Source organism: Patiria miniata, unplaced genomic scaffold (genome assembly GCF_015706575.1).
Source record: "Patiria miniata isolate m_02_andy unplaced genomic scaffold, ASM1570657v1 HiC_scaffold_9, whole genome shotgun sequence".
Taxonomy (NCBI): domain Eukaryota; kingdom Metazoa; phylum Echinodermata; class Asteroidea; order Valvatida; family Asterinidae; genus Patiria; species Patiria miniata.
In genome coordinates, this window is record NW_024037076.1 from 8,233,193 (window position 1) to 8,260,246 (window position 27,054).

General features: G+C 41.5%; 1 protein-coding gene across 1 annotated transcript in view; it reads left to right on the plus strand.

The window, feature by feature from the left end:
• LOC119720798 (macrophage mannose receptor 1-like) overlaps positions 1-27,054 on the plus strand; it is a 43,672-nt gene extending 16,618 nt beyond the window's left edge. The window contains exons 15-41 of the mRNA XM_038190644.1: positions 71-241; positions 3,275-3,316; positions 3,522-3,703; positions 4,266-4,333; positions 5,254-5,357; positions 8,309-8,578; positions 9,153-9,295; positions 9,828-9,939; positions 10,246-10,496; positions 11,317-11,500; positions 11,944-12,207; positions 12,775-12,965; positions 13,503-13,581; positions 14,069-14,110; positions 14,380-14,568; positions 15,921-15,972; positions 16,686-16,783; positions 18,459-18,725; positions 19,167-19,300; positions 19,694-19,799; positions 20,607-20,845; positions 21,103-21,274; positions 22,135-22,398; positions 23,719-23,901; positions 24,444-24,542; positions 24,929-24,961; positions 25,749-27,054. Coding sequence (XP_038046572.1) covers positions 71-241; positions 3,275-3,316; positions 3,522-3,703; positions 4,266-4,333; positions 5,254-5,357; positions 8,309-8,578; positions 9,153-9,295; positions 9,828-9,939; positions 10,246-10,496; positions 11,317-11,500; positions 11,944-12,207; positions 12,775-12,965; positions 13,503-13,581; positions 14,069-14,110; positions 14,380-14,568; positions 15,921-15,972; positions 16,686-16,783; positions 18,459-18,725; positions 19,167-19,300; positions 19,694-19,799; positions 20,607-20,845; positions 21,103-21,274; positions 22,135-22,398; positions 23,719-23,901; positions 24,444-24,542; positions 24,929-24,961; positions 25,749-25,951 — 4,142 coding nt within the window. The 3' untranslated portion in view covers positions 25,952-27,054. The remainder of the gene's footprint in view (positions 1-70; positions 242-3,274; positions 3,317-3,521; positions 3,704-4,265; positions 4,334-5,253; positions 5,358-8,308; positions 8,579-9,152; positions 9,296-9,827; positions 9,940-10,245; positions 10,497-11,316; positions 11,501-11,943; positions 12,208-12,774; positions 12,966-13,502; positions 13,582-14,068; positions 14,111-14,379; positions 14,569-15,920; positions 15,973-16,685; positions 16,784-18,458; positions 18,726-19,166; positions 19,301-19,693; positions 19,800-20,606; positions 20,846-21,102; positions 21,275-22,134; positions 22,399-23,718; positions 23,902-24,443; positions 24,543-24,928; positions 24,962-25,748) is intronic.

Here is a 27,054-nt window from a genome sequence, read left to right on the forward strand (position 1 = left end):
AATTATTTACTTCAAAGGTTTTACATTTGTTTTCTCTGTATTTTTACGTCATTCTGTCCATGTTTCCCAGGTTATGAATGGAGCGATGGCTCAGTAGTACAGTACACCAACTGGCAAACCGGACAACCGGACGATAATGGCAGACGGGAGGAATGCGTGCAGACTTACCTCTCAAATACCACAGGATGGTTTGATGCACGCTGTGAACAACCGCTGAATTACATCTGTAAAATACCCAAAGGTACGCACACAGCCGTGAATTTCTACACGCCCGAGGACAATGCTTTGCGTTTCCGAAGTTTGTCCCTGCAATATAACACTCTTCCGTAGACTAATCACATAACCGTATGATTAAAAACCGTTCTCAACAAAAGGCCCAACGCTCGAGGACTGAAAGGATATTTTTTGTTCTCCCTTGTATGTGTCTGTCCTCTATCATAACGTCTGTAGCGTACTGCAAGCAAACTCCACTATGGGATATACGGTTGCAGGCGCGTGGTGGCTAGCAGCATCCCTAAACAATTTTGTTAGTAGGCCCCCTTAGTGTTGAAGACAACTGCATCTCATGGAGTCTTGACTTAAAGGACTCCACTGAAGTAGCTTCCCTGACTTCTGGAGGAAGTAGGTTCCACTGAGCTGTTGTTCTTGGTACGAAAGAGTATCTGTAGCAGTCCTTCTTAGATGTAGGGTGAACAAAGGATAATGAAGATGATTTTCTAGTTGACATTTTGTCCCGTTTGGAATCAACTTGGTACTGATCAACATCAATTGCGATTTTGTGGTGAATGGATTTGTAGAGCAAGGTTAGTCTGGATATGATTCTGCGTTCCTCCAATGATTTCCATCCGAGGTGGGTGATCATGGATGAGACACTACTTGTGCGCCTGAAGTCCTTACAGACGAACCTGGCCGCTCTGCGTTGGACAGCTTCAAGTTTATTTTTGTGGTCCTGATGGTATGGATCCCATATGCTGGCGCAATATTCTAACTTGGGTCTGACCAGGGTCTTATATGCAGTTTCTTTAACTTTGGTGGAGCAGCTGAACAGATTCCTGCGCAACAGTCCAAGAACTTTGTTTGCTTTAGTAGTAGAGTTACTTATGTGTTCGGCCCAGTTCAGTTTGTTGTTTAATTCTACTCCCAGGTAGGTGTGATTTGTGACTGTTTGGAGAGAATTGCCGTTTATCTTGTAAGATGACAGAAGAGGTTTCCTTTTGTGGGTCATGTGCATGGCGTAACATTTGGTGACGTTAAATCGCATCTGCCACTTGGACTCCCAGTTACAAAGGGTATCGATGTCGTTTTGTAGTTTCTTGTTGTCTTCTGGAGTTTGAACTTCACGGTATAATATGCAGTCATCTGCCAGAAGTCTCACTTGAGATGAGATTCCTTCCGGAAGGTCGTTGAGATACAAGATGAAGAGTAGCGGTCCAAGCACAGTGCCCTGGGGCACTCCTGATGTCACAGCTATTGAACTAGATGAACTGCCCTCTAAGACTACTTGTTGAGATCTTTTTGTAAGGAAAGTGTTGATCCAGTGGAGTAGAGAGCCAGAGATCCCAACATGTTTCAGCTTTAACAATAATCTCTGATGTGGAACTAGGTCAAACGCTTTGCTGAAATCCATGATGATTACATCGGCTTGCCCTTGGTTATCTAGGATTTTAGCGAGGTCGTTTACGGTCAGGGTGAGTTGGGTTTCACACGATCGGCCTTTGCGGAACCCATGCTGTTCATTGTTGAGAACGTTGTACTGATCAAGGTGACACATGATGTTAGAGTGGATAATATGTTCAAGCAACTTGCAAGGGATGGATGTCAGTGAAATTGGCCTGTAATTTGATGGATCTGAACGGTTTCCTTTTTTGAAGATAGGTGAGACGTTAGCCCTGAGCCAGTCGTCTGGCAGCTCCCCGGTATCAATGGATTTCTGGAAAATTTGTTGTAGGAGTGGAGCAACACTGTCAGCACATTCCTTCAGGATCGTTGGAAGGATGCCATCAGGGCCTGGTGCTTTCTGTGGTTTTAACTCTTTCAATAGCTTTTTGATGCCCGCAGTTGTGATGGTAATAGAAGACATTTGTTGAAACTTCGGACTGTCAAGGTTTGGGATGTTGTCACAGTTTTCCTTAGTAAAGATAGACTGAAAATGACTGTTTAAGGCATTTGCTTTGTCAATGGGTGTTGTAGCAATACCATTAGCAGTGTTGAGTGTTGAGACACCAGTTGAGCTTTGCCTGAGACTTTTAATGTATCTCCAAAAGGGCTTGGTGTTGTTTGATGTCAAGTTTTCACCTAAATCCAGCAGATGTTCACTACGAGATTTTCTTAAAGTACGGTCTAAGAGGCGGCGCAGCTGTCTGAAGATTTCCCAGTCAGAGGTAGCACCCGTACTTCTGGCTTTATCATAGGCTTTACGCTTACGTCACGTCATACATGAACACTGGTATATCCATTCTAAACACTGGTCTCATTTACTCGCCTTTTAAAATGAGAATCCCCATCCACAATTTTACATTTGCACATAAGGTGTAAGACTGGTACGGTATCCAAATTAAGGGGGACATACTTCAATATGAAAATGCTTATGGAGTATAACTTGGCATTAGATATGAGAGTTGCAGTCAATCCTTAATCACAAGCCAATAACAGGTTGTCCAGTCTAAAGTCAAGTGGCAAGATCTACAAGTGGACGTTGACAATGACATTCCTTTGTCATTGTTTACTCCCCATCACTTAATAATAATAAAAATAACTGGATTTATAGAGCGCCAAATTGCCAAAGGATACAAGTCACTAAACAAAGAATGAAACAGGGAAAGAAGACAAGAGAGTAAGGACGGTTCTGGATTGTGAAAAGTGATTTGAAAGTGTGAACGAATGTGCGGAACTGAATGCGTTTGGCGACTGGGAGCCAGTGTAACTGTTTGAGCAGAGGAGAGTTTTGGGTGTATATGGGCTTCTGAAAGATAAGCCTTGTGCATCTCTTTTGAAGTCTCAGAAGACGAGATGTCTTTATTAGAGTCTCCGTGTTTCACCTAGATTAGACTCGTGGTCGACTTTTGTTTCGACGTACGTTAGATGTGTGATTGACTTAACTACATCTTTGTAGATGCTTTTGTATATAGATCCGTACGCATGCCTCATTTAAAACCTTGTTTTGTGTGTAGCTAATTTTCATTTACATATTGATATATTTTGTGGGTGATTGATAATAATGGCTCTTCGTTATTAAATTGATATCGTTCTTATGACTATATTATTTTCTCCGCAGGTGTCGAATTAAGAACAACTGTTGATCCCTCATTATCTCCAGGTATGTCAAAACTGAAATCTATGTTACAAATAACGACGAGGAACAAAGACATATTCAGCATAAACAAGAGGCTCAGAGTTTTAAAACTGAAGAAGGTTCATATCGAATATATATTTTTTTGGTATTTTTTGGGGGGTACATTTACAACAGATACACAATTAGGGATGCTGACATGTTTAAACCGAATTGTGTTTTTGAATGGCAGGCGAACCGTGTGTTGATGACCCAACGTGGATTCACCGATACCCCTACTGCTACTATTTCAGCTCATCGTCCGAGGAAGATGGCGTCTTGGACTGGCATTATGCCGAGGCTTGGTGCAAGTCCAAGAACAGCCATCTTGTGTCCATCCATGACAACGAAGAACGCAGATTTCTCGTCAGATATGTGAGTGCATCAAGTAGTAAAACTCCTAAACCAGAGAAATCAATTCCAAACAAAGTACAAAATGACTTAATAATGGCCCGATGACATTTTCAGTCCAGTTTGTGGCCATTGCATATTTTTTTTGGCCCACTTGTAAACTACAGATCAAACTACACAATGGACACGAAATGTACCGAAAATGCACGTACTTATAAAAAGGCAGCATAATTACCTGTTTCCCATTTCAAATTTGCACTGGAGATTCATCCTTTATTATTGTATTTATTTGAAGCATGCACTATGAATGAAACAAAAAATCAGTTTAAACCTGTTTGAGGCAAACACATGCCTGAAGTCGGTCTTAAAGTCACTTTTAACGCCCGAAACTGCCCTGCCATGCCAGAAACCGCCTGAGCACTCTTTGGTTTGATTGTTTCTTCGGTGAATAAACACAATGTAATACAAGTGTTATAGTTTGCATGTGTATAGGTTGGTGCTCAGAATTTTCCACTCTGTCAATTTTTAATTAATTCGAATTCTACTGGTTAATATGATTTCATTAGTAACTTCATTGTTTTCACAGAGTGACACGTTTGCCTCATATTACTGGATTGGGTTGAGAGAGAATGGATCCCACGTAGGGCACTATGAGTGAGTATGGCGATTGGACACCCCCACTCCCCCAACACCAACCACCCCACACCCACCCCACCCTACCTCACCCACTGTAGTTTTAGCTACGCCGTAGCAGCAAGTACTTATGTCTCTCCGTTAGTTAGTTCGTTGATAAGTTGGTCAGTTGGTAACAAACGTCACCAACAACCTTGCATGGCTATAATTTTCCCTCAGGCCCGGGTATAAATCAACTGCTCCCCGGGCCCGGACCCTCTTTTTGTTCACTTTAATGGGTCTCCACTGACCGCTCCCACTTTATGCAGTCCGGGAAAATTGGGGCGCTAGGCTAAAAAAAACCGTTCGTTTGTCCTGAAACACTACTCTTTCTAAAATTTACATGGCACAATCACGTCTGTCACGTGCATGAACACAAAGTTGTTGGCCCGCGGCTTCCGAGATCATATCGAGCTTGTTTGATCACAATATCACAACAAGCCAGTCCCAATTTTTGAACTGGGCATGTTGCCATGTAACAAGTTTCACTTTGGGATAAACACAGCAGATAGCTGTACATGCACGAGTGACTTTGGTTCTGCATTCAATAGGGGACGTTGAACATTAGAGGACAATAGGGTCCCCAATTCACGAGAGGTCCCCAATTTGGATTCGTGTACAAAATATATGGGAGGTCTTCTTCTAAAATGTTAGAGTACTAACAAAAGAGGGACAATTATGGTCCCCGATTGCAGGCAAATACAAATTTGGATGTAAAGGTACACATTTCTTTACATCTGATTCAAGGCACGGTAAAATTGATCCAGTTGGAGGTTGTGTTATGAAGGAATTTGGAAACACCCTTTCTCGCTGCAATACTCCCAAGTGTGATGAACAGTTTATGAATGGTTCCAGAAAATAAAACTTGTCAATTTGGTTTTCTCTCTATTGAACCATTCAAGGTGGTCTGATGGCACATTTTTGGACTATGAAAATTGGCGCACTGGCCAACCGGATGACAGGAACGGTGAAGAGCAATGCGTAGAAATGAACAAGTTTCTTGCATGTAAGTTCATTTGAATGTGGTTCACGTGAATAACTTGTAAGAGAAACATTTTGTGTCACACATTCTGCTTTGTGAATGAATATATTGGGCGAGTCAAAAAAAGGAAACCCAAATGGCGCCCCTATTTTTTTGTATTTAAAGGAGTAATGCATGTGGCACTTTTCAGATTTAGTATGTAAACGCTCAATTAATAAGCTTTTAGTAAAAAAATCATTCAAATCACTTATGTACTTTCCCAGTTGTTGAATTTTGAACACAAACACAGTTTTGAAGTTTGTCAACGGCATCACATTGTACGTGATATTTAGCAAAATGAAGCCATATCGTATCCAGGCCCGGATTAAGTGTTTCTAGGCCCTAGACACCAGTGTTCCGAACAATGGAGGAGGAAGGGGAAAGGAAGAGGGAATAAGAACAAAGAGGAGAATGTAAATAATAGGCCTAAACACCGCTGCTCAAAACTCCATATAGCTAAAATCAGGTTCTGCAACCCGTGGCAAATGATTACCGTACATTATGTTATGTCGGCACAAGCTGCCGCGCGAAGTCGCTTCATATACCGGCGTTGACAGCTACAGCTGTGCAAAACACAAGCACGTGCTCCGTCGCTCGCAGGCAGTTACGAATTGAGCTGATTCTTATTAAGTGACGACTCAAAATGACGAGGGCATATTTCGATAGAGAGTCAAGCTACAACTTTGATATTTGCGCCACAGAGCATCTGCAATCCAAACATTTCCCGGGGCTCTTAAGCGTCCCCAGACCCCACACCTTCAGGGCTTCGCGCTCGCATATAAAAAATTCCAGGATATAGGATTTAAAGATCCCCCCCCCGCAGTCTGGGATTAGGGAACAGGCCTGAACAAGGAATGTGCAAAGGTACTGAGCATGTACATGCAGTTTTGCGACAATGAAATAAAAATATTATAGCTGGATTGAATTTTGTATTTTCGAGCAATTTTAAAAATTAATTTCGAACGATTAGGGCCTACAGTACCATATAACAAATTAATCATTCTTGCAATTATTGTCTTCCGATAGAAAAGAAAGAAAATTAAACAAAAAGTTATGTGGCGATGGCCAAGTCTTCAGGAGTCGGACTTATGACCCTAACTCAATGAGCCCCTTACCGACTTCCAATATAGAACTCCTCTGGGACTCGGTACCCGGCCCACCACACCTCCTTCCCTGTCCATCCATGTAACTCGAAAGTCAGGCACCATAAAGGGAGGAAACGAGGTGGCACCCTAAGCCTTGCTGCCGAGTCAGCAAAAGAACCCCGTACCTATACGCAGATACCAACCTGGACTTCGCAGACAGTCCCAACTTGTGAGTCGGCATACCGACCGACCGAGCTAACTGCTGTTGGTATATGACGACGGGAAATTAATAATGTTAAATGACAGAAGCGCGGGCATCGAAAACCAAAAAATGACGCCAAGCGGATTCGAACCCCTAACCCTGGGTCCACTGTCAGACAGCGTAACAACTAGGCTGTTTCAGTAGGTGCTTTTCTTTGCGTTTAAAACATAATCCTTATTTCCGCAGTGGGACAGCTACTTTGTGTTTCATAGCTGCACGAAAGATGCATCAGCATCGCGATATATACACATGAATGATGTTACGTAACTCTTTTCTTATCATTCTTATGTACCGAGCAGTTGACTATTCAGAGTCACTACGAGCAATTAACCTAATACCGAGCTCGTCCTTATTCTGTCTCATCAATTGTTTCGCATCGCGCTACTTTCGGCCGGCAATGACATATCGCGCTGATTGAGTGAAATTCTAGCAAGTTTCCCTTACCTCATTATATTTATATCAAACTACTGACCCGTTTACAAATATTTTGGAGGGAATTTTGTTTGTCTGATTCTAATTCAGCTCCCTTAGCTAGCTTGGGAAAATTCATCTTTTCTTGTACTTACGCTAAGTCTAGGGAATGAAGCCGTTATAATACAATGTCACATTAACGTCAGCCGGTGGCATGATTAGAGTCGTGAACTCGCGAGTGCAATGACGGCTAGTGGCGTAAAGCTGTGCCGGCGAGTTGGGGGGGGGGGGGGACGACCAAAACCCAGCCGTGGACATTCGAAACGCTTCTCAAAAGTGGGGGTGGTACATACATGTGTATCTTGATCAGTACTAATTATGCGAGTGCGAAGCCTAAACGGCGTGGGGTTCGGGGCCCGCTTAAGGGCCCCTGAAAAATTGGATTCTAGGCGCCCTGTGGTGCGATCTGAAGCAATTTCAAAAGCCAAAGTTTTAGCACAGGACCATAATTTAAAACGTCTTTTTCGAATAAAGAGTCATTAAATCAACTGAATCAAATGTAGGCTACGCTTTATTCAGGGACGAAAATCGTTGGGAACGACATGTCCCCCCGTTCCCCACCGATCGACGCCCATGGTTGGCACCGTGCTTCACAACTTTAGACGTACATTTTATACGTAGGGCCTATGCATACATGCCGTACAGCGTCAGATGGTGAACTCGAAAATTCTGAGGGAGACCCTAAAACTTTTGTAAAAACTTTTCTCTGCGCTTGTGTGTGTGGATGGGTAGGCCTATGTGTTTTATGGCACTAGAATTTTTCGTAGGCCCCCAAATTTTTCCTATTTTTTGTTACTCACCCTGAAAAGTCAGATAATTCTAAAAAAAACAGATTCCACCCAGGCAAGTGAAATCTTTCCAACACAGTTTGCAGAGCCCATCACAGTAATGTTTTGTTCAATTGTTTTAGTGCATTTTCTGATTAGGGAAGCTCCATTTTTGTTTTCAGATGATGAGCTTTAATTAATGGACAATCATATAAAACCAGTGCCATCCAAAGTTTAGATTAATGTTTGGAAAACCGTTGTTTAGTAATCTGTTAAATGTTGACTTAGAAAAAAGTTCAAATCAACAACAGAAACAAAATATGAGAAAATTTGTTTTCCTGCCACCATAAGTATTTCCAGGCCGTTGGAGCGACTCCAATTGTGGCGTTGAGCGCCAGTTCATCTGCAAGCGCAACGTGGACGACCCGCCGGTCGCCACTCACTCGCCCACGGATGTACCCACCGGTGGCTGCCCAACGGGCTGGTGGGAGTACAACCATCGGTGTTACATGATTGGCGGTACGACGTTAGATACGCGGAAGACATGGCTCGATGCCAGGACGGAATGCCAGAAGACACCGGGAGCCAACCTGGCCTCCATTCATGACGATAACGTCCAAAGTGAGTTCATAAGGATATTATAATCAGCTTTAAGTACTTTTAAATTATAGGCAGTTTCAATTTCTTGCAGTGGTTCACGTGTCTTACAGGTATACTGCACTGATGTAATATTCAACAATTGTTTTGTTATACCTCTGTCTTGGATTCTTTGGATTTTGATGTAAAAATCACGAAAACAAACAGCAGTAAACACAACATTCATGTTAATTGAACGGCAACTCACATGCATGTCGCGTGCTCGAAACATCTGATCGTCTGCTAGTTCGCTGCTCCTATTCATGTGTGAAATCATGGTGAAACTAGCGTGGGTACCAACGATACAAGCGTTTCACATCATACGTATACCATACGTACAAAGTCATTGCACACTCCCTGTGGGATATCACGTACGGGATATCGCACAGGCAGTGCGCCATGACTTTTTATAAACTTAACACGTAATCGTTCTAGGCCAATGAAAATACAGTATTCAAGACAGAGGTATAACAAAGATAAATATTTATTCGTTGTCATCTACAACGTCAATTGAGGATTTCGTGCCTATTGTATATGTGTATATCTTATTCTTCAACAGCGCTTCTGGCAGCATTTTTGATAGCCACTGAATACGACGTGTGGGTCGGCCTGTCGTCTCTGATCAGTGGCAGGTTCCTTTGGACCGACGGAAGCTCATTCGACTACGAGAACTGGGGATATAACCAGCCGGATTTTTTCAATGTGAGGACTCACAAAAATCCGTATAATATACTCATGACTGTGTTTGGTATTTTTATTGGAGGATGGGCCCATTAGATTGTTTTCTTGAATCCATTTTATCTATTGTTCACTCTTGAATGGGAAGATGTCCAGGTGCCTATGTTTTGTCATGATTCACGCGGGGCTTGCTTCGCTTTCGGAAACTGTTGGCATTCATAAATATTTCGGGTCAATAAGATGACAAGGCTTGTCAAAATTAGTTTAACCTATAGTTTGCCTCAAGACGTTATTTCTACTCTTCTTAAGTCATGATGAATAATTACAGCACTTGCCTTACAATTCAAGATGGCCAGCACCTGAGTAGTGTGAAATACAATGTGTATTAACTTTGGACAATATTCCAGATTGCTGAGATGGAAAAATTGGTGTTTTTTTTGTTCAGCTGGCTATTAAACAAGCTTCTTGCATACTATAGAGTTGTAGATCAGTTAGTGATTGACTGCCGCCGTATACTCTTTTAAATGGTTTTCATTTTTGTTCTGTGGTCAATCAGACGGGGAATGACACGGACTGTGTCAGGCTGATGAACGAAGCGGAAGAAACAGGCAAATGGAACGATGGCGAATGCACAACACGGAACAGCTACGTTTGCCTCATGAAACCGGGTGTGTATAGACATTCATTCATGTGTTTCATTTGATTATATATGTATGAAAGTATGGAGAGATTGGATGGGCTCGAGGTTCATGTGGTTTTATTTTCATGGTTTGATTTGCATTGATAACTTTAAAGGAATTTGATATAGCCGAGATTGATTCGGTTGTGTTTGATTTGCTTGGTTTTGTTGTGTCATGTTTGATTTGGTATTGGGTTGAGTTGAGTTGGATTAAGGTTTGGTATGGTTAGGAGTTTATTGAAGAAATTGAAAAAGTACTAAAGGAAATACCAAACCTTATTATATTTGTTTCCAGATCCAACGATTCCAGAGTCCCCCTTCACACCCCCACCCTGCCCCAGCAAGCCCGGCTATATTCAGTACGGCCAGTCCTGTTTCAAGCTGGATACTTCTACCAAGCGCTCTTTCTCTGACGCTCAGGTTTATTGTGCTGCTGATGGGGCTACAGTAGCCTCCGTGTTGAGTGGCTACGAGCAGGCACTGATACAAACGCTGCTCAATGAATATGCAGATAAGAGTGCGTGGCTAGGGCTGCACAGAGACTCGGTAAGATGATTCCGGAAATTCGCATCAGCATCAAACAAAAATAATATATAAGAGACCTGAAAATAATATTTTAGAAGAGAATTCAAATTCAGAGATTTGAAATTAAATGGAATAGCTAAAGTACAATTTCATGAATCTGTAAAAATAAACCACTCTTTTACGTGGACTGTATAAACCAATTCGATTTTTAAATTTATGTAGCGGTTCTGGTAGCCATTACTGGGACGTTTCCATGCCTAAACTTCCATCATATCATGTGGATTTTATAAAGCTCTGAATAATACAGTTAGAGACAAGTGCATTGTGCGAAATACCAAAGCGAACTTTGGAGCATCCCCGAACTTGGGAGGCTAATCATCCTAACTCGCAGCTGAGAAACTGAATTGCGAAGGACGCGGCTACAATGTGGTCGAGCCGCAGGCATGTAAAGGCGCCTTTGGCAGCCAGCCATACAACCCATATATGACCACGGAGCACAGCCAGAGATCAAAAGTGTTTGATTTTTGCGGAGGGAGGAAAACCGGAGGGCCTGGAGAAAAACCCTCGTGGCACAGGAGAGAACCAACGCACAACTCCACTCACATTATGGTCCTAGCCGGGAACGAACCAGGGCCACAGTGGTGAGAGGCGAGCGCTTTACGCTCTAGCCACCAATGCCACCCTTGAAAGCGAGCCCAATAAACAGAAAAAGTATAGGCAACCGGGATTGGTCTTTAACCTGGACAGGCCGTTTTTGGGAAGAGGGGTTGGTAGGATATTATTTGTTGTAGCTTTAATGAGTTACACATTATTACTAATGACTTGTGTTTTCACGCTGCAGACTACAGACGCACTAACTTGGGAGGATGGATGGCCGCTCCACTACACCAACTGGGGGTTCAACTCTCCAACTAATCTGGGTGATTGTACCGTCATGGCTGAGAATCTATTCCTGTATGAAGACGGGGAGTGGGCTACAGTCAGCTGTCTGGTCCCACGATACACTGTCTGCAAGTATAATACAGGTCAGTCCAATACTACCGACCCACCAAAAAACCCAAAACGAACAGCCCAGCAAACACACAAACAAACTGGCCTGACAAACAGCACAGCATCATTTCTGTATTACCATGAACCGTAACTAAAAACAAGATGCTTATAATTTAAAATATCATCAAAACAACAACATAGGCCTCAATCAAAACCAAATCAGCACCACAAAAACAATATCAGAATTGGACAGAAATGGCGACAATATCAATGATATAACAGTAAGAAAAATGCAACAAACGCAACATGAGAGTTATATTAAAAAAAGTAAAACAAAAGGTGATATCCATTGAACCGTCTACAGAAAGTTACAACATCAGTTACGACATTAATGACAGATGATCAGATTACAATAAGATGATAAAACCAGTCTTATTTAGTGTTGAGCTAATGTTCTTTTTTTTCTCCTAAACCCCAGCCACACCCCCGACTCCCCACCCAACATCAGCCGCGGGCTACTGCCCCTCTGGTTGGACGGACTTCGGCTCCAGTTGCTACTTGGTTCCTTCGAATTGGCTGACCAAGAAATCCTTTGCCGAAGCGCGCTACGACTGCGAGTTCAACCGCGGCGGGGACCTGGTGACGATCGGCAGTCAGGCGGAGAACCAGTTTGTACGTCAGCTGGCCGCGGAGAAGAATGGTGTCTCGGAATTTATACTTGGCTTGCATCGCAATACAAATGGTTGGTAAACAAACAAAATAAAGGCTTTGCTTGAATCAGGCGTTTTATGGCTAAGGCTTCGGCTTTTGATTTTTGCACACTACACTGGATAGTCGTAGCTGTGGATAACAATGTTCATGAAGATCTTTCAAAATTAGAGGCAGTTTATATGCATAGTAGACCATGGCATAAGTAAAACGTAGGGCCGTACGGCTTTGGACCCTATTTAGGCACGCGGTTACAACTGACTCCTCGATAGGACTTATTTTGGTGTGTATTTCTGTGGCAGCAATTGTACTTTTGAACTCGCGATTTTAATTTTGAGTATTACACCTCACTCTGTTAAAGAAATGACAGAGAACGTAATGTTGACAGCATTTTGCTTTCATTGTTTTCCCTGAATGCAAACTTCTTACAAACTGCAAACAAGTCTGAGATTGCTACTGTGTAAAATATGTTTGTTGCGTATGATGACCTGTGCTCTATCGTAGGTGTGGAGACCCGAGTTGATTTTAGTGGGTTTGGTTTTCATCGTGCTCTGCAAGATTTGATAGATATTTTCTGCATCTTGTGATTGGATAATAACAGGTGGCTGGGAATGGATAGATGACACTCCTGCTTCGTATGTCAACTGGGGAAGTGAGACACCGGTGAACATGTTTCAGAACTGCGTCGTGATGCATCTGGATTCTCAGGGCAAGTGGTTTGGCACCTACTGCTCTACGAGGAACCACTACATGTGTGAGAAGCCGAAAAGTAAGAATTATTTTGTCGATCAGGTGTAACTTTTCTTTCAGTATCAGTCTAATCTACCCTGAATCAAATTAATAATAGATAATGTATAATTAATAATGGAAATACTAAAGTGCACATTTCATTGAAGTATGCTCAAATGCGATAATCATTTAACAAAAATCGATTAGGATTAAATAAATAAATTATTCAAAAGACACATTCATTCAAAAGAATATGGTACTAAGTAAAGGTAAATTGTCTAATGAAAGTGCAGATTTTATCAGGTGTCTTTTGAAGTTTTTTTGAAAATGAATCTTGAATTCGTGGCACAGAAACGATTAGAAAATTCTGTGAAAAAAATTATAAACAAATTAGAAGAAAATTCTGAAGTGTACGACATATCAAACAGTTACACTTCCAAAAATTGATTGGTCACTTGGTATTGACAATTTCTTGAAATTGCTGAATGAAGTTAATAAAGTATGATAGCTTACATTTTAGTATTTGCCTTTCTTTTATAATGTAGATTACTGTTCAGTGAGATAAACTGCTATTTGAAATGCCAATTACCTCCTTGAAAGTTTGTTTACACTTTTTCTTTTTCAGTACCTTATTCCTCTACGCATGTGCCGATCAGTGTGACTGGGCATGGCACACTTCGTGAGTACATCATCAACATATGAAATGAATTTATTGAAACAAACATTGCTTTATCTTTATGTTTTACAAACACATTCTAAATGAACACTGATTGTCGTAATTTTGTTTGTTTGTTTTCTTTTGTTTGTTTGATTTTGTTTGTTTCTGTGTGTGTAAACATGGTACTGTTGTAGTTGGAGGGCCTCTCGATAAGCTTGTTTTTATGGCTGTTTAGGCAATCCTTCAGGCCTGACTATGGTACAATTAAGTGTTTAATGTTTTTTAATGTTTTTCTTTTGTATTTTAGTTTCCTGTATCTTAGCCTTTTGTAGTTTGTCCTTTGGATCTTTTCCTTTATTGTGACTTGTAACTTTTATGTAATACATTTTAAAACTGTCATATATATTAATTGTCTTGTATTTTGCCTGAGAAATTATGTAATAAATATATGTAATAATAAATGATAGACTGTATACTGACTCTTCCTTTTTTCCCCTCTTGTTTTTAGCTCCCGTTGTTCCAACGACCAGAGTTGCCACGACAGTTGAGGGTAAGTCATTGGCCAAGGAAAAATACCGGCTACAGCTTACTGTTATATATGCCCTAAGTTTAAGTAGCCGAAGCCAATTCCCGTAGACATGGCTGTAGCCACATAATTCAGACACAGCTTTAGTCCAGACCCAGGCGACACAGAGATATGATATTGCATGTTTTCCCTAAGGGTTTGTTAAAGTTTCTAAGCTACAGTTTCATGTACAGATTTGTAGAACTTAATTTCATTGTAGAATTAAGAAAACTGGGTTGCATTTCTACCCTCAGGGGGAGACCATTGCCCGACCGGTTGGCCTGCACGCGGTGACTATTGCTACTACATACAGAACCCGTCTACAGACATGTTGACTTGGACCGAGGCCGATGCGTACTGCAACAATCTTGGTGGCTACTTAGCCTCAATCCACTCCATTGAGGAGATCAGCTTCATCCAATCCCATCTTGAACCAGGGGTATGTTATCGATATGCATTTTATCCTTAAAATGCATATCCAAAAGTAATGCTCTATTTTATTCTGGAGATTTATTGCCAATCGCTGTAAACGGAACACAACTTGCAATGAGGCTATACATCACCTCTGTCCGGCTTTCTCCTGAAGACGATCTGGGCCCAATCTCTTGGCTCTGCTAACCACAGAATTTTGCGCTTTCGACCACAAATTTTGCGCTAACCTCGCTAGCAGAAGAATTATGTGCTAACCCGTCATTTAGCACAGAGGCCTTAATCACGGGATATATGCATGCGCAGAATCAAAAATTCCTCGATAACACGTAAAATACGCTTACATTAATCACGGAATTTTATGCTATAGTAAGCAGGTATTTCTCGGTAACGGTATTAACAGAGCCAATAAATTGGGCCCAGAGCATACTGATCGGAACGTCAAGTTCTCAACCAACCGGTTCTTTTCAGAACTACACATCTTCTCAAAAGAGATTCGTTCACACGGTGCTACCGCAACCCTCACTAGTTGACACTATACCACCATGCACAGCTGCCAATCTTATTGAGATATTGAAAGTTGGTATATAAATTAAATTCATTCAGATGTGCCTTTGATTTTTGAACGTCTTCCCTCTAGTGATTTCAATTAATACACATTCATCGAGTTTTGAAAGGTCGCTCCAAATGGGAAAAGCATTCAAATAAATGACAAATAGTCTATTCTATCAAACACAAATGAGGTTTTTTAGCTGTTCCCAATTTCAATTGGGAACAGCTTTTGTTTTCGTAAAAGTTTTTTTTCCCTTGTTAGCTGTTCCCAATCTCAAGAAGTTTAAAACGGTGTTTCTGTTTAAGATTCCGTACATTGAAAAGTACATGAGTGAATTAACTGGGATTTCATATCCTAGATTTTGAAAGTGCTATATGCAGAAAAGTAAAAAATGTAAAGGGGACGAACCTGTGTTCGCAGGAACGGAGTGCCCATCTCTCTTTCATTAGCGATTGGGCCAGACTCGTATGCTGCTGTGGGGGGATCGCCACACCACCTCCACAGCGAGTCTGTTACCTTCCCAGCATTGAACAATGTCGGTACCCATTTAACACCTGGGTTGAGAGGAGTAATTGAGGTAAAGCGCCTTACTCAAGGGCACAACACGCATGGCCACAGTGGGGCTTGAACCCACAACCTCTCGATCACGAATCCTGTGCTCCACCGCTAGACCACACGTGCCCCCAATATGCAGAACTTCACTAAAACAGTGGTCCCGACATATTTTTTTATTTTGGACTCACCCTGTACAGTAGGCCTTTTCAAAAGATTCTAATGAAACTGTGGATTTTTGCCCTCCCATAAAGCAATCAGCATGGCGTTATTGGATTGGCCTGAGAGAAACAGCTGCCGGAGGAACTTACAAGTAAGTCCCGAACACCCACGATTTCAAGAGTCGCTCCAAATCCAGTAAAATTTGGAGCAACTTGCAGGTTGACCCAAGAAATAAATATTTGTCTCAGACAGGCAAATTTTGTGTTAGTTTCATCATATATTAAAAGATCCTTCGCTCTCTGTCTGATGTCTGTGTGTCACATTTTTAAGTTCTGGCAACATAGCTTTTACAAGTCACTTTGGTTTCGGTCGGTCGGTTGCCCCCCTCCCCCCCCCCCCCAAAAAAAAATTGACGAAAAACGAACTTTCTCATCCTACCTAAAAACTGTAAGTACCAAATTGTAACTGTCCAAAACAAAGTATCAAATACTTAACAAAAATTGTTTGTGTGCGCTATACGAACTTATGAAGTTAGGGGGCTTCCATACACCTGTCACTATACAGGTACATCACCCCTGCCTCTGCAGCTAAATCAATCACATTACTTAACCATCTCTGCCCTCACAAGTACCCATTTACTCCTGGGTTGAGAGAAGCAATGAGTGACAAAGTGTCTTGCCAAAGGGCACACGCACCATGACCCCAGGCTGGACTCGAACCCACAACCTGCTGTACCCGCAGACCACAAACTCAATGCCTTAACCACGAGGCTACAGGACGCCAATTTTTAGACATGGCTCTTGAGTCGTGCTCAATTTCTAGGTTGTGATGTCATTGCTGTTGTTTTATCATTTTTTTGGGCAGTTGGTCAGACAAGACCGATTTTTCCTATGACAATTGGCACCCTGGCGAGCCTAATGATTATGGAGGGGAGGAGGAATGTGCTGAGATGCACTCGTCCCGTAAGTATGCAAGCTGCTGTGATCTGAAAATACAGACAGAATAGTGAGAAGATTATAAGCGATATGGAAAGGGTCCAATTTCATGGAACTGCTAAGCACAGACATTTGCTTAGCAAAAACAGGATTACCAACCAAATGTCCATGAGATGTTTATATTGCTTGTGATTGGTATGCAGCTGTTGTTTGCTTAGCATAGAAATCACACAGAGGTTTGGCTGGTAACCTGCTTTTTAAAAGCAAGACTTTTTTGTGCTAAGCAATTTTTTTAAGCAGCTCCAGGAAATTGGCCACCGGTGATGTCATGTTTTACTTCCATGTACAAGTACAACCGAGTGTAACCATGAGAAATCTAGGTCATAGGTTATATGAATATGCATGGTCACATTACAGCAACCTAGGTTTGCCAAAAACAAAAGGGAAAAAACATGTTTTGAAATCAAAAATTATTTACTCGTTTCCAGATTTAGCTGACTAAACCAAAATTGTCACTGCAGGCAATTGTTTTACGACTATTTTTTGGAAGAAATTTCTGCATTTCACGTACGAAAACATTTGTTAATCTGCTGATCTTCAGTTATTGCCCGGAAATTTGACGATTGGGAAATTAATCATGTTTTGACATGCAATTAATGCGATGAAAAGTGACCCTATTGCATTCTTTGAGTTTTCAAATCCCCCCCCCAAACAAATGGGAAAATGTTTGAAAATGACATATGAAAGGAGCTTAATGGGATTTGTCAAAATTATTAAATTTCTTTCACCCCAAAATCTGTAAATAGTTGACCTAAACACTGTGGATAAGAGCATGGCTACATAATAAGCTGTAGGTGATTTTTTGTTAGGGAAAATGTTGATTGGTATGATTTTTTTTTCCATAGAGAACCTCAGTGTTCCTCATTTTTCTCCCCTATTTCCAAGTAACATACTCTACTTTCTGTAAGATGGAATTTGCCTCAACAAAATGTAAATTTTCATATTGGGTTATTTTGTCCATTGTCTCATATTTATAAACACTGTATACTCAAGTGTTGTCCGCGGGCTTGCGAGAAAAAACTTACTCGGTGGGAGTCGAACCTAAGAGCTGCTGCTTACTTGAGCAGAAGTCTTACCAATCGACCGCCAAGCTTTCAGGGTCTTGTCGGCCGAATGGTTCAAGTCTAGGGTACCGCCACCAAATTAATTGAAGAGCACATACGCTCAACCAATAAAGAAAGTCCCCCCCTTCCAATATATATTTTTTTCTAACACAAAAACTACTGAGCACCTCTCTCTCAACTAACGACTAATCGGTACAGAAATTCCTTAGCAATCCAGCCATACTTTTATTTGGCCCAAAACAGTGCTAATGTGTACGAATTTATGCAATTTATGACGTTTGATACCAAAAACAGTTGCACTTTTGGATACGTGCAAGTTGTTGTTCACACTCACCTTGCTCGTATACAAAAGTGCAACTTTTTTCGGTACAATTTGTCAGAAATTGCATATTTGTGTGCACATTATCACTGTTTTTGGCCAAACATAGAGTATGGCTGGATTGCTAAGGAATTTCTGTTCTGATCAGTCGTAATTTGAGCAAAATGAGCCCAGTAGTTTTTGAGTTAGACAAAAAAAAAGTATTAAGGGGGGACTTTCTTTTTGGTTGAGTGTAGTTTCATGTTCATTTTCTCACCAGTCGGTACGTGGAACGACATGGCCTGCGGCACTCCTCAGCCGTTCGTCTGTAAGAAGCTCAACACCAGCACCAACCCTATCCCCGTCCCGACCCCGTACCCATTCACAGGCGGCTGCGAGGACGGCTGGTCCCGTGTAGGGTACCAGTGTTATCGGCTCCTCGGAGCGGGCTCAGTTTCATCGTCCGGGCTGCCGTATCGACAGGCCAAAGCTGATTGCATCAGTCGGGGGGCTGTCCTTGTCACCGTGTCTAGTCCTGAGGTTCAGAGTAAGTTTGGCTCACCCTTTTCTGATAAATACACTCTGAGAAAATACACTCAGAAAAAAACTCTAGTCAGTTTTAACAGTTAAACTGTAATGCAGATGACAATGGCAGTTGTCAGCAGTATGCTAAATGTTGTGGACATATCTGTCGAGTTTTTAAGAACGCAAAACGTCCTACGCCTGTTCTAACGACCATCAAGACACGGCATATCTTGCAACCAACAAAAAGTGCCCGAAGTATTCTTTCATGCCAAGAACAGTCATGGATTGGAATGCTCTGCCACAAAAGTTCAAAGCAGCCGTCATCAAGCACTACAACAAGTAACCAATCAAAAAACAGCAACCAAGAAACTGCACCTCCAATACTCGTTTTGCTCCATTCAGGGGCGTTGAGGAGTATTCTCAATTGAATTTTAGTAACCCTTTTTTTGGTTCTGACTCGCAGTTTTCCTGAATGCTCTAATGGGCCAGCAGACCAGTTCCCATTCTTGGATCGGTCTCAATCGATTAGTCGGTGACTTTCACTGGACGGATGGGTCACGGTTGAACTACACCTACTGGGCTCCAGGCTATCCAGCCGTAAGTAAAATCCAATTTACCTATACAGAAGAATGTGTATTCCTGAGACTGCGTGCACGTGACCTTGAGCCTGATGAGGTATAACTCTTCAACTCTGAATAATTTGTTGCAGAACCTTCCTTAAAACCTTCCTCTGCTATTCAGTTTCAGATTGTCACAAGTGAACTTTGACGAACGCAGTTCTTTGTCGTTCCCAATACCCTATTTGCTTCTGACTGGCTTGACTTGTGAATTAAATACAGTTCTAGTTAGCGTGCCATCTGAACTTCTTTTATCAACGGATTGTTGTACGATAAAAACATATTCCATGTTATCACATGATATTTGCATACTTTTTGAGTCTTCAGTATAGAGTTTGTAATAATGTGAAGAGTTTCCCTTTTTTGCAAACAGATTACAGGTGGCTGTGTCCATATGCTAAATGACAACACCACATCTGGGAAGTGGGTCAACGTGGAGGGATCTGACAGTGAGAGCTACTTCTGTCAGCAACCACTTAGTGAGTCACTCTAAGAGTTCATTTATTAAAAAACCCCAGGCAACGGACATTTTATGCAGGTTCTGTGGGGTTTTATGCATCCCACGGAGTAAATAAGCATACGTATGTTTCCTTCAGCCTTTCAGGCTAAACTAACGCTGTGGGAATTCATTATGTTTATAAGTCGTTGGTGTCAGACTTGTACGACTCGTGACTCGGACTCGGACTCACGACCGACACGAGTCCCATTCTCTGCGATTTGGACTCGGACTCGGGTCACGATGACAAATGACTTGGACTCGGGACTCGACCTGCAAGCCTTAGGGCGTGACTTGGGACTCGATCAGAATTAGTACAAAGTACTTAAAAAAATACAATCACATTTTGGAGACGACTCTTTCCTTTTAGCCAAGCCATACAGTCAGTGCGGTGCAGAAGAAACGCATCTGTCAGTACTTTACATACACAGTGCATGCATGCAGAAGGCATGTTTCTAATATTTCATAAATTGGAAGATCAATTTTAGGTTTTAGCAGTGCCTCGACATTTATTTCCAATTCATACTTAAAAGTGACTTGTGACTCGGACTCGGACTCGGACTCGACCTTTAGTGACTCGTTACTCACTAGGACTCGACCAAAAGGCGAATTCGGACTCTTGAACTCTACCTGCATGACTCGGCACTCGGGAATCAGATTCCGAATCGATGTTAAGTGACTCGAATACATGTCTCCTGGGTATGCATCTGAGTATTTTGACACTCCTCGCCGAATGACTTCCAGAGAGATCAAGATCTTTTCTTTCTGTTAAAATTTCTGCTCCGCTCAGATAAAAGCCTCCCAGATACATGGACTGGTGTACAGTGTGACGCAGCAGGCTACTACAAGTTTGGTCAAGCCTGCTACAGGGTTGAAGCGACACCAAGCAGCTATGCCGAAGCGGAAGCCAACTGCGAGAAAGACCAAGGAACTCTGGCCTCTATCGGCGACGGTCTGCAAGAGGCGTTAATCCGAAGCATGCTTACCTACTACGACGTTGGTGATGCCTGGATCGGACTCAGGCGAGATGTGAGTACTAGACCCTTGCTTATTGTGAAAATACCAAGCGGGACGTTTAACGCTTTAACCTGTTCAAGTTTTAGCTTGATCGACGGGACACTTTGGAAGAAACAAGTTGAAATCCAGTATTTATGACGTAACCCTTTCACTTTTACTTGTTGAAAAACGCACGACCAGTGAGATTTTAATGTTATTGTTATAATTATATCTCAATTTTATTCCGTGCAGAATGCAGTGACTAAAGTTTATTTTTTATTCTTTGACAGAGTAAAGGTACCTTCACTTGGCTGAATGAAAACCAACTGTCGTACGTGAATTGGGGTGAGAATGAGCCCAGTTCATTGGAGGGTGAGGGATGCGTCAGAATGCTGGCTGGGAAGACATGGGATAACACGGACTGCTCCTCCACGCGAGCATCTATCTGTCAGATCGGTGGAGGTAAGAAACTGCTCTATGAAAGGACTTATAATCAACCTACTGGAAAGGAAAGCAGTCACAATAGCCATATTTCCAGTAAAAATGACTTGTGAATGGGATCTAGTCTAGTCAAAAGCTAAAGCGATCGGTGTGTGTTTACCTTTGTGAGTAGCTTTTAAATCTTTTTTTTCAAAGAACGGACAAAAGCATGTTACTATTTTTTTTTAACAAAGGGGATATGGTTAAGCCATTAGCGCTTGTTCTTCATTGTATTTTATTACATTTATTCATTGACGAATCTTTAGGGTGCTTTAGGGTCGTACAGGGAGTAACAAAACTTATACTGGTATAATGTCCGCCTGTTAAAAATACGGTACACCATTCTGTAATCTAGTGTTAATAATTGCCGAATTTGAACAACGCCCCCTATTGAAATATGGTACCAGCCCCCCCCCCCTCCCCCCAGTTTTTTTATTTTACGGAGGCCAAGTGTCTGGAGAAAAAAACCTGTGTACATTTTCAGATTTTTTTGCTGATGCCCCCCCCCCCGCGAACATTCCTGGATCCGCCCCTGAGGAGGCAGGTTGGTCCGGGAAATACAGGGAGTAACAAGCAGGGTGGTTTAGAGCAGTACAGGGAGTAACACCCAGGATGGTTTCGGGCGGTACAGGGAGTAACAGGCAGGGCGCGCTGGTTAGGGGCGGTACAAGGAGGCAGGTTGGTCCGGGGCAATTCAGGGAATAATGGGCAGGACGGTTTGTGGCAGGTCAGGGACTTATAAATGGAGTAAATACTATCAGAGGTCAATAATCAATGTCTAGATCTTCTGACTGTGTCAGGCACCATGCTGATCCATAGCTTTTGAACTGTTCACTCGACAGTGTCTCCCATCCCGACCAGTGTTGCACCACCGGACTGCAATATGGAAGGCTGGGAACAAGACGGCGGCAGCTGTCTTCTCTTCAACACTGGCTTGATGCGGACGTCTCGCGATGAAGCTCAGAGGAAATGCTGGCAGGACTACCGGGCCACGTTGCCCGTGGTGCACAGCGACGAGCAGAACGAGTTCATTCGGAGGAACGCCACGAAAGACGAAGCGCAGAGTTCTGGCCGAGTGTGGCTTCAAATGTACAGGAATTCAAACGGTACGAGCGTCGATAAGCTTATATCACAATGTCCTTTCCTTGTAAGCTTAACGTTTGGCTCTCCATGTATCTAGAGCGGTATAGGTTTCTTTAATTACTACAAGTGCAAATGTTCTCATGCAATGCAGGAATGCTACAGATTCAAATTTCTGAAATGTTAGGATTTTTTGCATAGAACCTCACACGTGAATCTTCTCTATTTCGTTTAATGAATTCACTGTTAAAAATGTCCGTAAATTTACGGACTCCGTTAAGTGAAATATTCCGTATTTTCAGCGTAATTTGACGGATCTTTACGTAAATGCAAATATTAATTATGCTAATTAGCGTGATTACAATCAACCACATCGGCCCAAACACCTACACGTAATATAGTACATCTAAGTACATATTGATATTCCACCCACAACCGTGTACACATGTCCAAACTCGTGTTAATGTTCTGTTTATTTTACGGAATGAAAAAACTTTTCCGGAAATTTTGCTGCCGGACAGAAAATAGCGTTCCGTATTCCTGCAGCAAAATTTCCGGAAATGTTTTTTCATTCCGTAAAATACACAGATCCTTAACATGAGTTTGGAGATGTGTACACGGTTGTGGGTGAAATGACAATATGTACTTAGATGTACTATATTATGTGTAGGTGTTTGGGCCGATGTGATTGATTGTAATCACGCTAGTTAGCATAATTAATATTTGCATTTTACGGAAAGTCCGTATAATTACGCCGAAAATACGGAATATTTCACTTTACGGAGTCCGTTAAAGTGCGACAACAATTTCTGAACTACCGTATGTTTGTTCCAGACAATAATTTGCAACCTTGTTTGTAGTTAGTTTTTAGCTCTGAGCTTCTACATGTCACTTGGGTGTCTGTCGGTCGGTCGGTCGGTCGGTCGGTCGGTCCCCGAAAATTTACCAAAACAGTTTACCAAAATTTAGCAAATGCCATGCCGTCGTCAGTAAATACACTCTAAAAATTGTTTGTAACAGTTCGTAAAATTGTATATGAAAAATGTGTAAAAGGAGGCAAGATAATGTGCAACATGTTACTATAGTCACGTGGTATATTCTGTAGTGGTTGGACGGTATCCAGAAGGAGGAAATGAAAATTGACCGAAAAGCGTATGGTGTTCCATGTGTGCCATCGGCGTAGCATTTTTCGCCAAAGCTTATTGTGCACTAGCACTTGTTTAGAGGAAATTATGTTCTTTCCACAGTACACGAAGGCCTGAATGCTTGAATCCTAACTTTACTAATCTGTTATAACATGCCCACATGTTTGTTTTCTTGGGCTTTGCATTTTTGGCACTGCGCAGGCGTCTTCGTGTACAATGACACAGACGGAAGCCAAGTGGACTATGTGAATTGGGCCGTAAGACAGCCTGATGGTCAGTCGTCCGGAGCTGACTGTGTGGCCATGGACTTGACCGATGGCAAGTGGTCTGATGAGTTCTGCCAAGTCTTGAAGGCCGATTGCGTCTGTCAACTGCTTCCTCAAGGTACGTGAGCCATTTTAATTGCTGTGAAGAGTTGGAGTTGGCGTCGGGATTGTATGAACCACCAAATTGTTATTAACTATAGCTTATTAAATAGCTTACCAAATAGGGTGGGTGCTGGAATCTGTTATGAAAAGTGAGTGATTCTTTTGATAAAAGGTACTTTTTTTGAGAAAATGAAACTGAAATCTTTAGTATTGTTTGTGATGTTGTATTCATGGTTCAAATGTTTTTTTTTTTAAATGGTATGTTATTTTTTTAGACGTTCTTGACAAAATGCAACTAATACAAGCCTGCCAAATACGATCTGTCACACACGTAATCTGTGACAGATAGTAGTTGGATACCTTTGACTTTACCTTGAGTATTTGTTTTTAATTTGTTTTACGAACTAGTAAGATGATAGTCCCGTCATGCAATGACGTCACACTGAGCGTGACACCATTATGTCTCAGGGGCTACTGTCAAGTAGGGCTATGTCTATAAATCCGTAAAATCACGAAGTTCTGAAGACTTTTCGGATGTATACCTTGTTTGATTTACAGGTTACCCTCATACAGGAAAACCTCACACAGGGAAACCTCACACAGGGAAACCTCACACAGGGGAGCCTCACACAGGAAAGCCCTACACTACAGACATTGGTAGGTTGTTTTCATTGAAAAATAGGAACATCAATATATTTTTTGGATAACTTAAGGGTATCATTTCATGTTCCAATTCACGTTGTGTTCCAAATTCTCAACTCTGCTCAAATTAGTTGCAGATCACTGAATCCCTGCTGTTGAGAACATGGGGTGGGGAGGGGGGAGGGGACAGGAGGAGGGGGAGGGGAACCGGGATGAAACAAGCTTCAACGGCAACTTCCTTGCAACTTCAATTTAGACCCAGATCCACTTTAACCGACCGCACTTCGCTGCAGTGAGAATGTCATCTCTGTAAAGCAATGTAGCAAATCCTTTCGCAAACAACAACAAAAAGGAAAGAAATGGCACTCAGCAAATGCATGATAATTTTTATTCATTTCCAGGAGAGCCAGGCACCCCAGAGCCGAGAACCGGAGGTGAGATTTCAAAACAATATCAACACAAATATTCGGTAGAAGAAATATTTTAACGATTGTATTGAGCATTTTTGTGTTATATAAAGTTAGGGATAAAATGAGGTCTTTTCAGTTTTTACAGCAGAGTTTTTGTTAAGAGGTGGGAGGATAAGTCTTCTGAAATTGTGTGATTCGATTTCATCTAACCCCCCCCCCCCAAAAAAAAAAGCGAAGTCATATTAGACTATGAAAATCACTCAAACCTTAGCCAAGCGCAACTGAAAATCGGTGAAAATTATAACCAGATCATTTTACAGTGAATGAAAATCTTTAAAATAGCGAAAACGATTGCCATTCAGCTGCGGGATAGCAGCTCAACAAAATCATCATGTCTCGTCGTTAGTCCGTTGGTTAGTAACAATCGTTCACACTGCCTATTGCTCATTTACTTGGATCGTTTTCAACCAAACTTTGGCAGAAGTATCAGTAGCCCAGCCCCATTATGTCACGTGACAAAACTGTGGTAAAAGGTCATCATGAGGTCACTGGGATCATCAACCTGACTTTTTAAAACTCAAAACACTTCCAGAAATTACAAGGCACAATCACGTGACTCATGCATGAACACGAAAACGTTGGCCGGCAGCTTCCGAGATAATTCCGATCGCGTTTGTTTTTGTAGGGACTACATTTCCGTATTTTCTTTCGTTCAAGAACTAGAAAAAAAAATCAGTTACCATGTATAAGAGTATAGTTGGTTGTGATTTTAATTAACTTTTTTTTTGCAATTTGTACAATTTTGTGACAGGTTTGTCGACTGGTGCTGTCGTTGGTATCGTGTTTGGCATCCTTATTGCCATTTCCATCGTTCTTGTCGCTGTGTACTTTGTCTTGGCCTATCGGCGGGGCAAAGGCAACCTGATGGAGGACCGTATGATCACGTCCACGACTGGCTTCGAAAACGCAACTTACTTCTCCAACATGGAGGCCGAGAATAAAAGTGACATTTGAATATTTTCTGGTGAAGTTGCCCAAAACCCAAATTTACTCCAGTCTGTAGTTCATAATTCAGTTGAGAAACGTTGAATGTATTATACAATCTAACGACTAACGCAATGAATCACTGAGAATTGGAAAGGTGACTTAAAATGTTACAGTAATCAGAAATTATCAAAGACAATGGTAATCTATTTTTTAGAGGGGTGAAATTTGCCGACAAACATCAGAAAAAAATACTCAGTGAGTAAAAGGGATTTTTGTTTGTTTTGAGAGGAAGATTGTAAATCCTTATTAGAGACCATACATCTGAGCCCAATTTCTTGGTTCTGCTTACCGTTAGCAAAAAATCCCTGCTTACTATAGCAGGGGATTCCATGCTTACGGCAAGCGTATTTCACGGGTTAACGAGCAATTTTAGCTTATGCGCATGCATACATCCCGTAACTAAGCATTCTGTGCTTACAGGGTAAGGGCAGTATGTTTCTGTAAGTGCAGAATGCTGATCGTGTAAGCGCGGAATTCTGTGGTTTAGAAGAGCCATGATATTGGGCCCTGATCTCAAAGAAAACTGCTATTCATAATTATGTTTTCTATCTTCAGAAAACTTCACGTCTTGCTTAGTAAGACGATATTAATTTGCGCTGTTACGAAACCACTGTAGTGAAAATATGCTAATGTTGCAGAGTTAGGTAGGACTTTAAATTTCATGTTTTCTGATCATCTTTCAAGTCTTTAATTGAATTGCAATATTGTCAGAAACCGTGTCGTTATATTTTATTTTTTGTCTTCCCTGGATCACACAAGTGTTGTTGTTTTTTTGAATAATTTGTAAACATCCATAGCTGAATACTAATGTAAGGCAGTCTTTGAGGCTGACAATTCACAATAACTAGATTCTAGAAAAGCATGAAGTGCAAAATGAAAGCGTTTTTATTTCTTGCAATTTGTAACATCTTTATAGTTTTACTTAAGTGTTTTTTTTATCTGAGAGGTTATGTAGACTATTGCTTGTGTGCTGTGGCTTAGTATAAATGTTTATTTATAAATGATTCAGTGATTTATATGTTATAAATGACTTGAAGCTTTTCATGGCGGATGATATAAATTACAAAGTT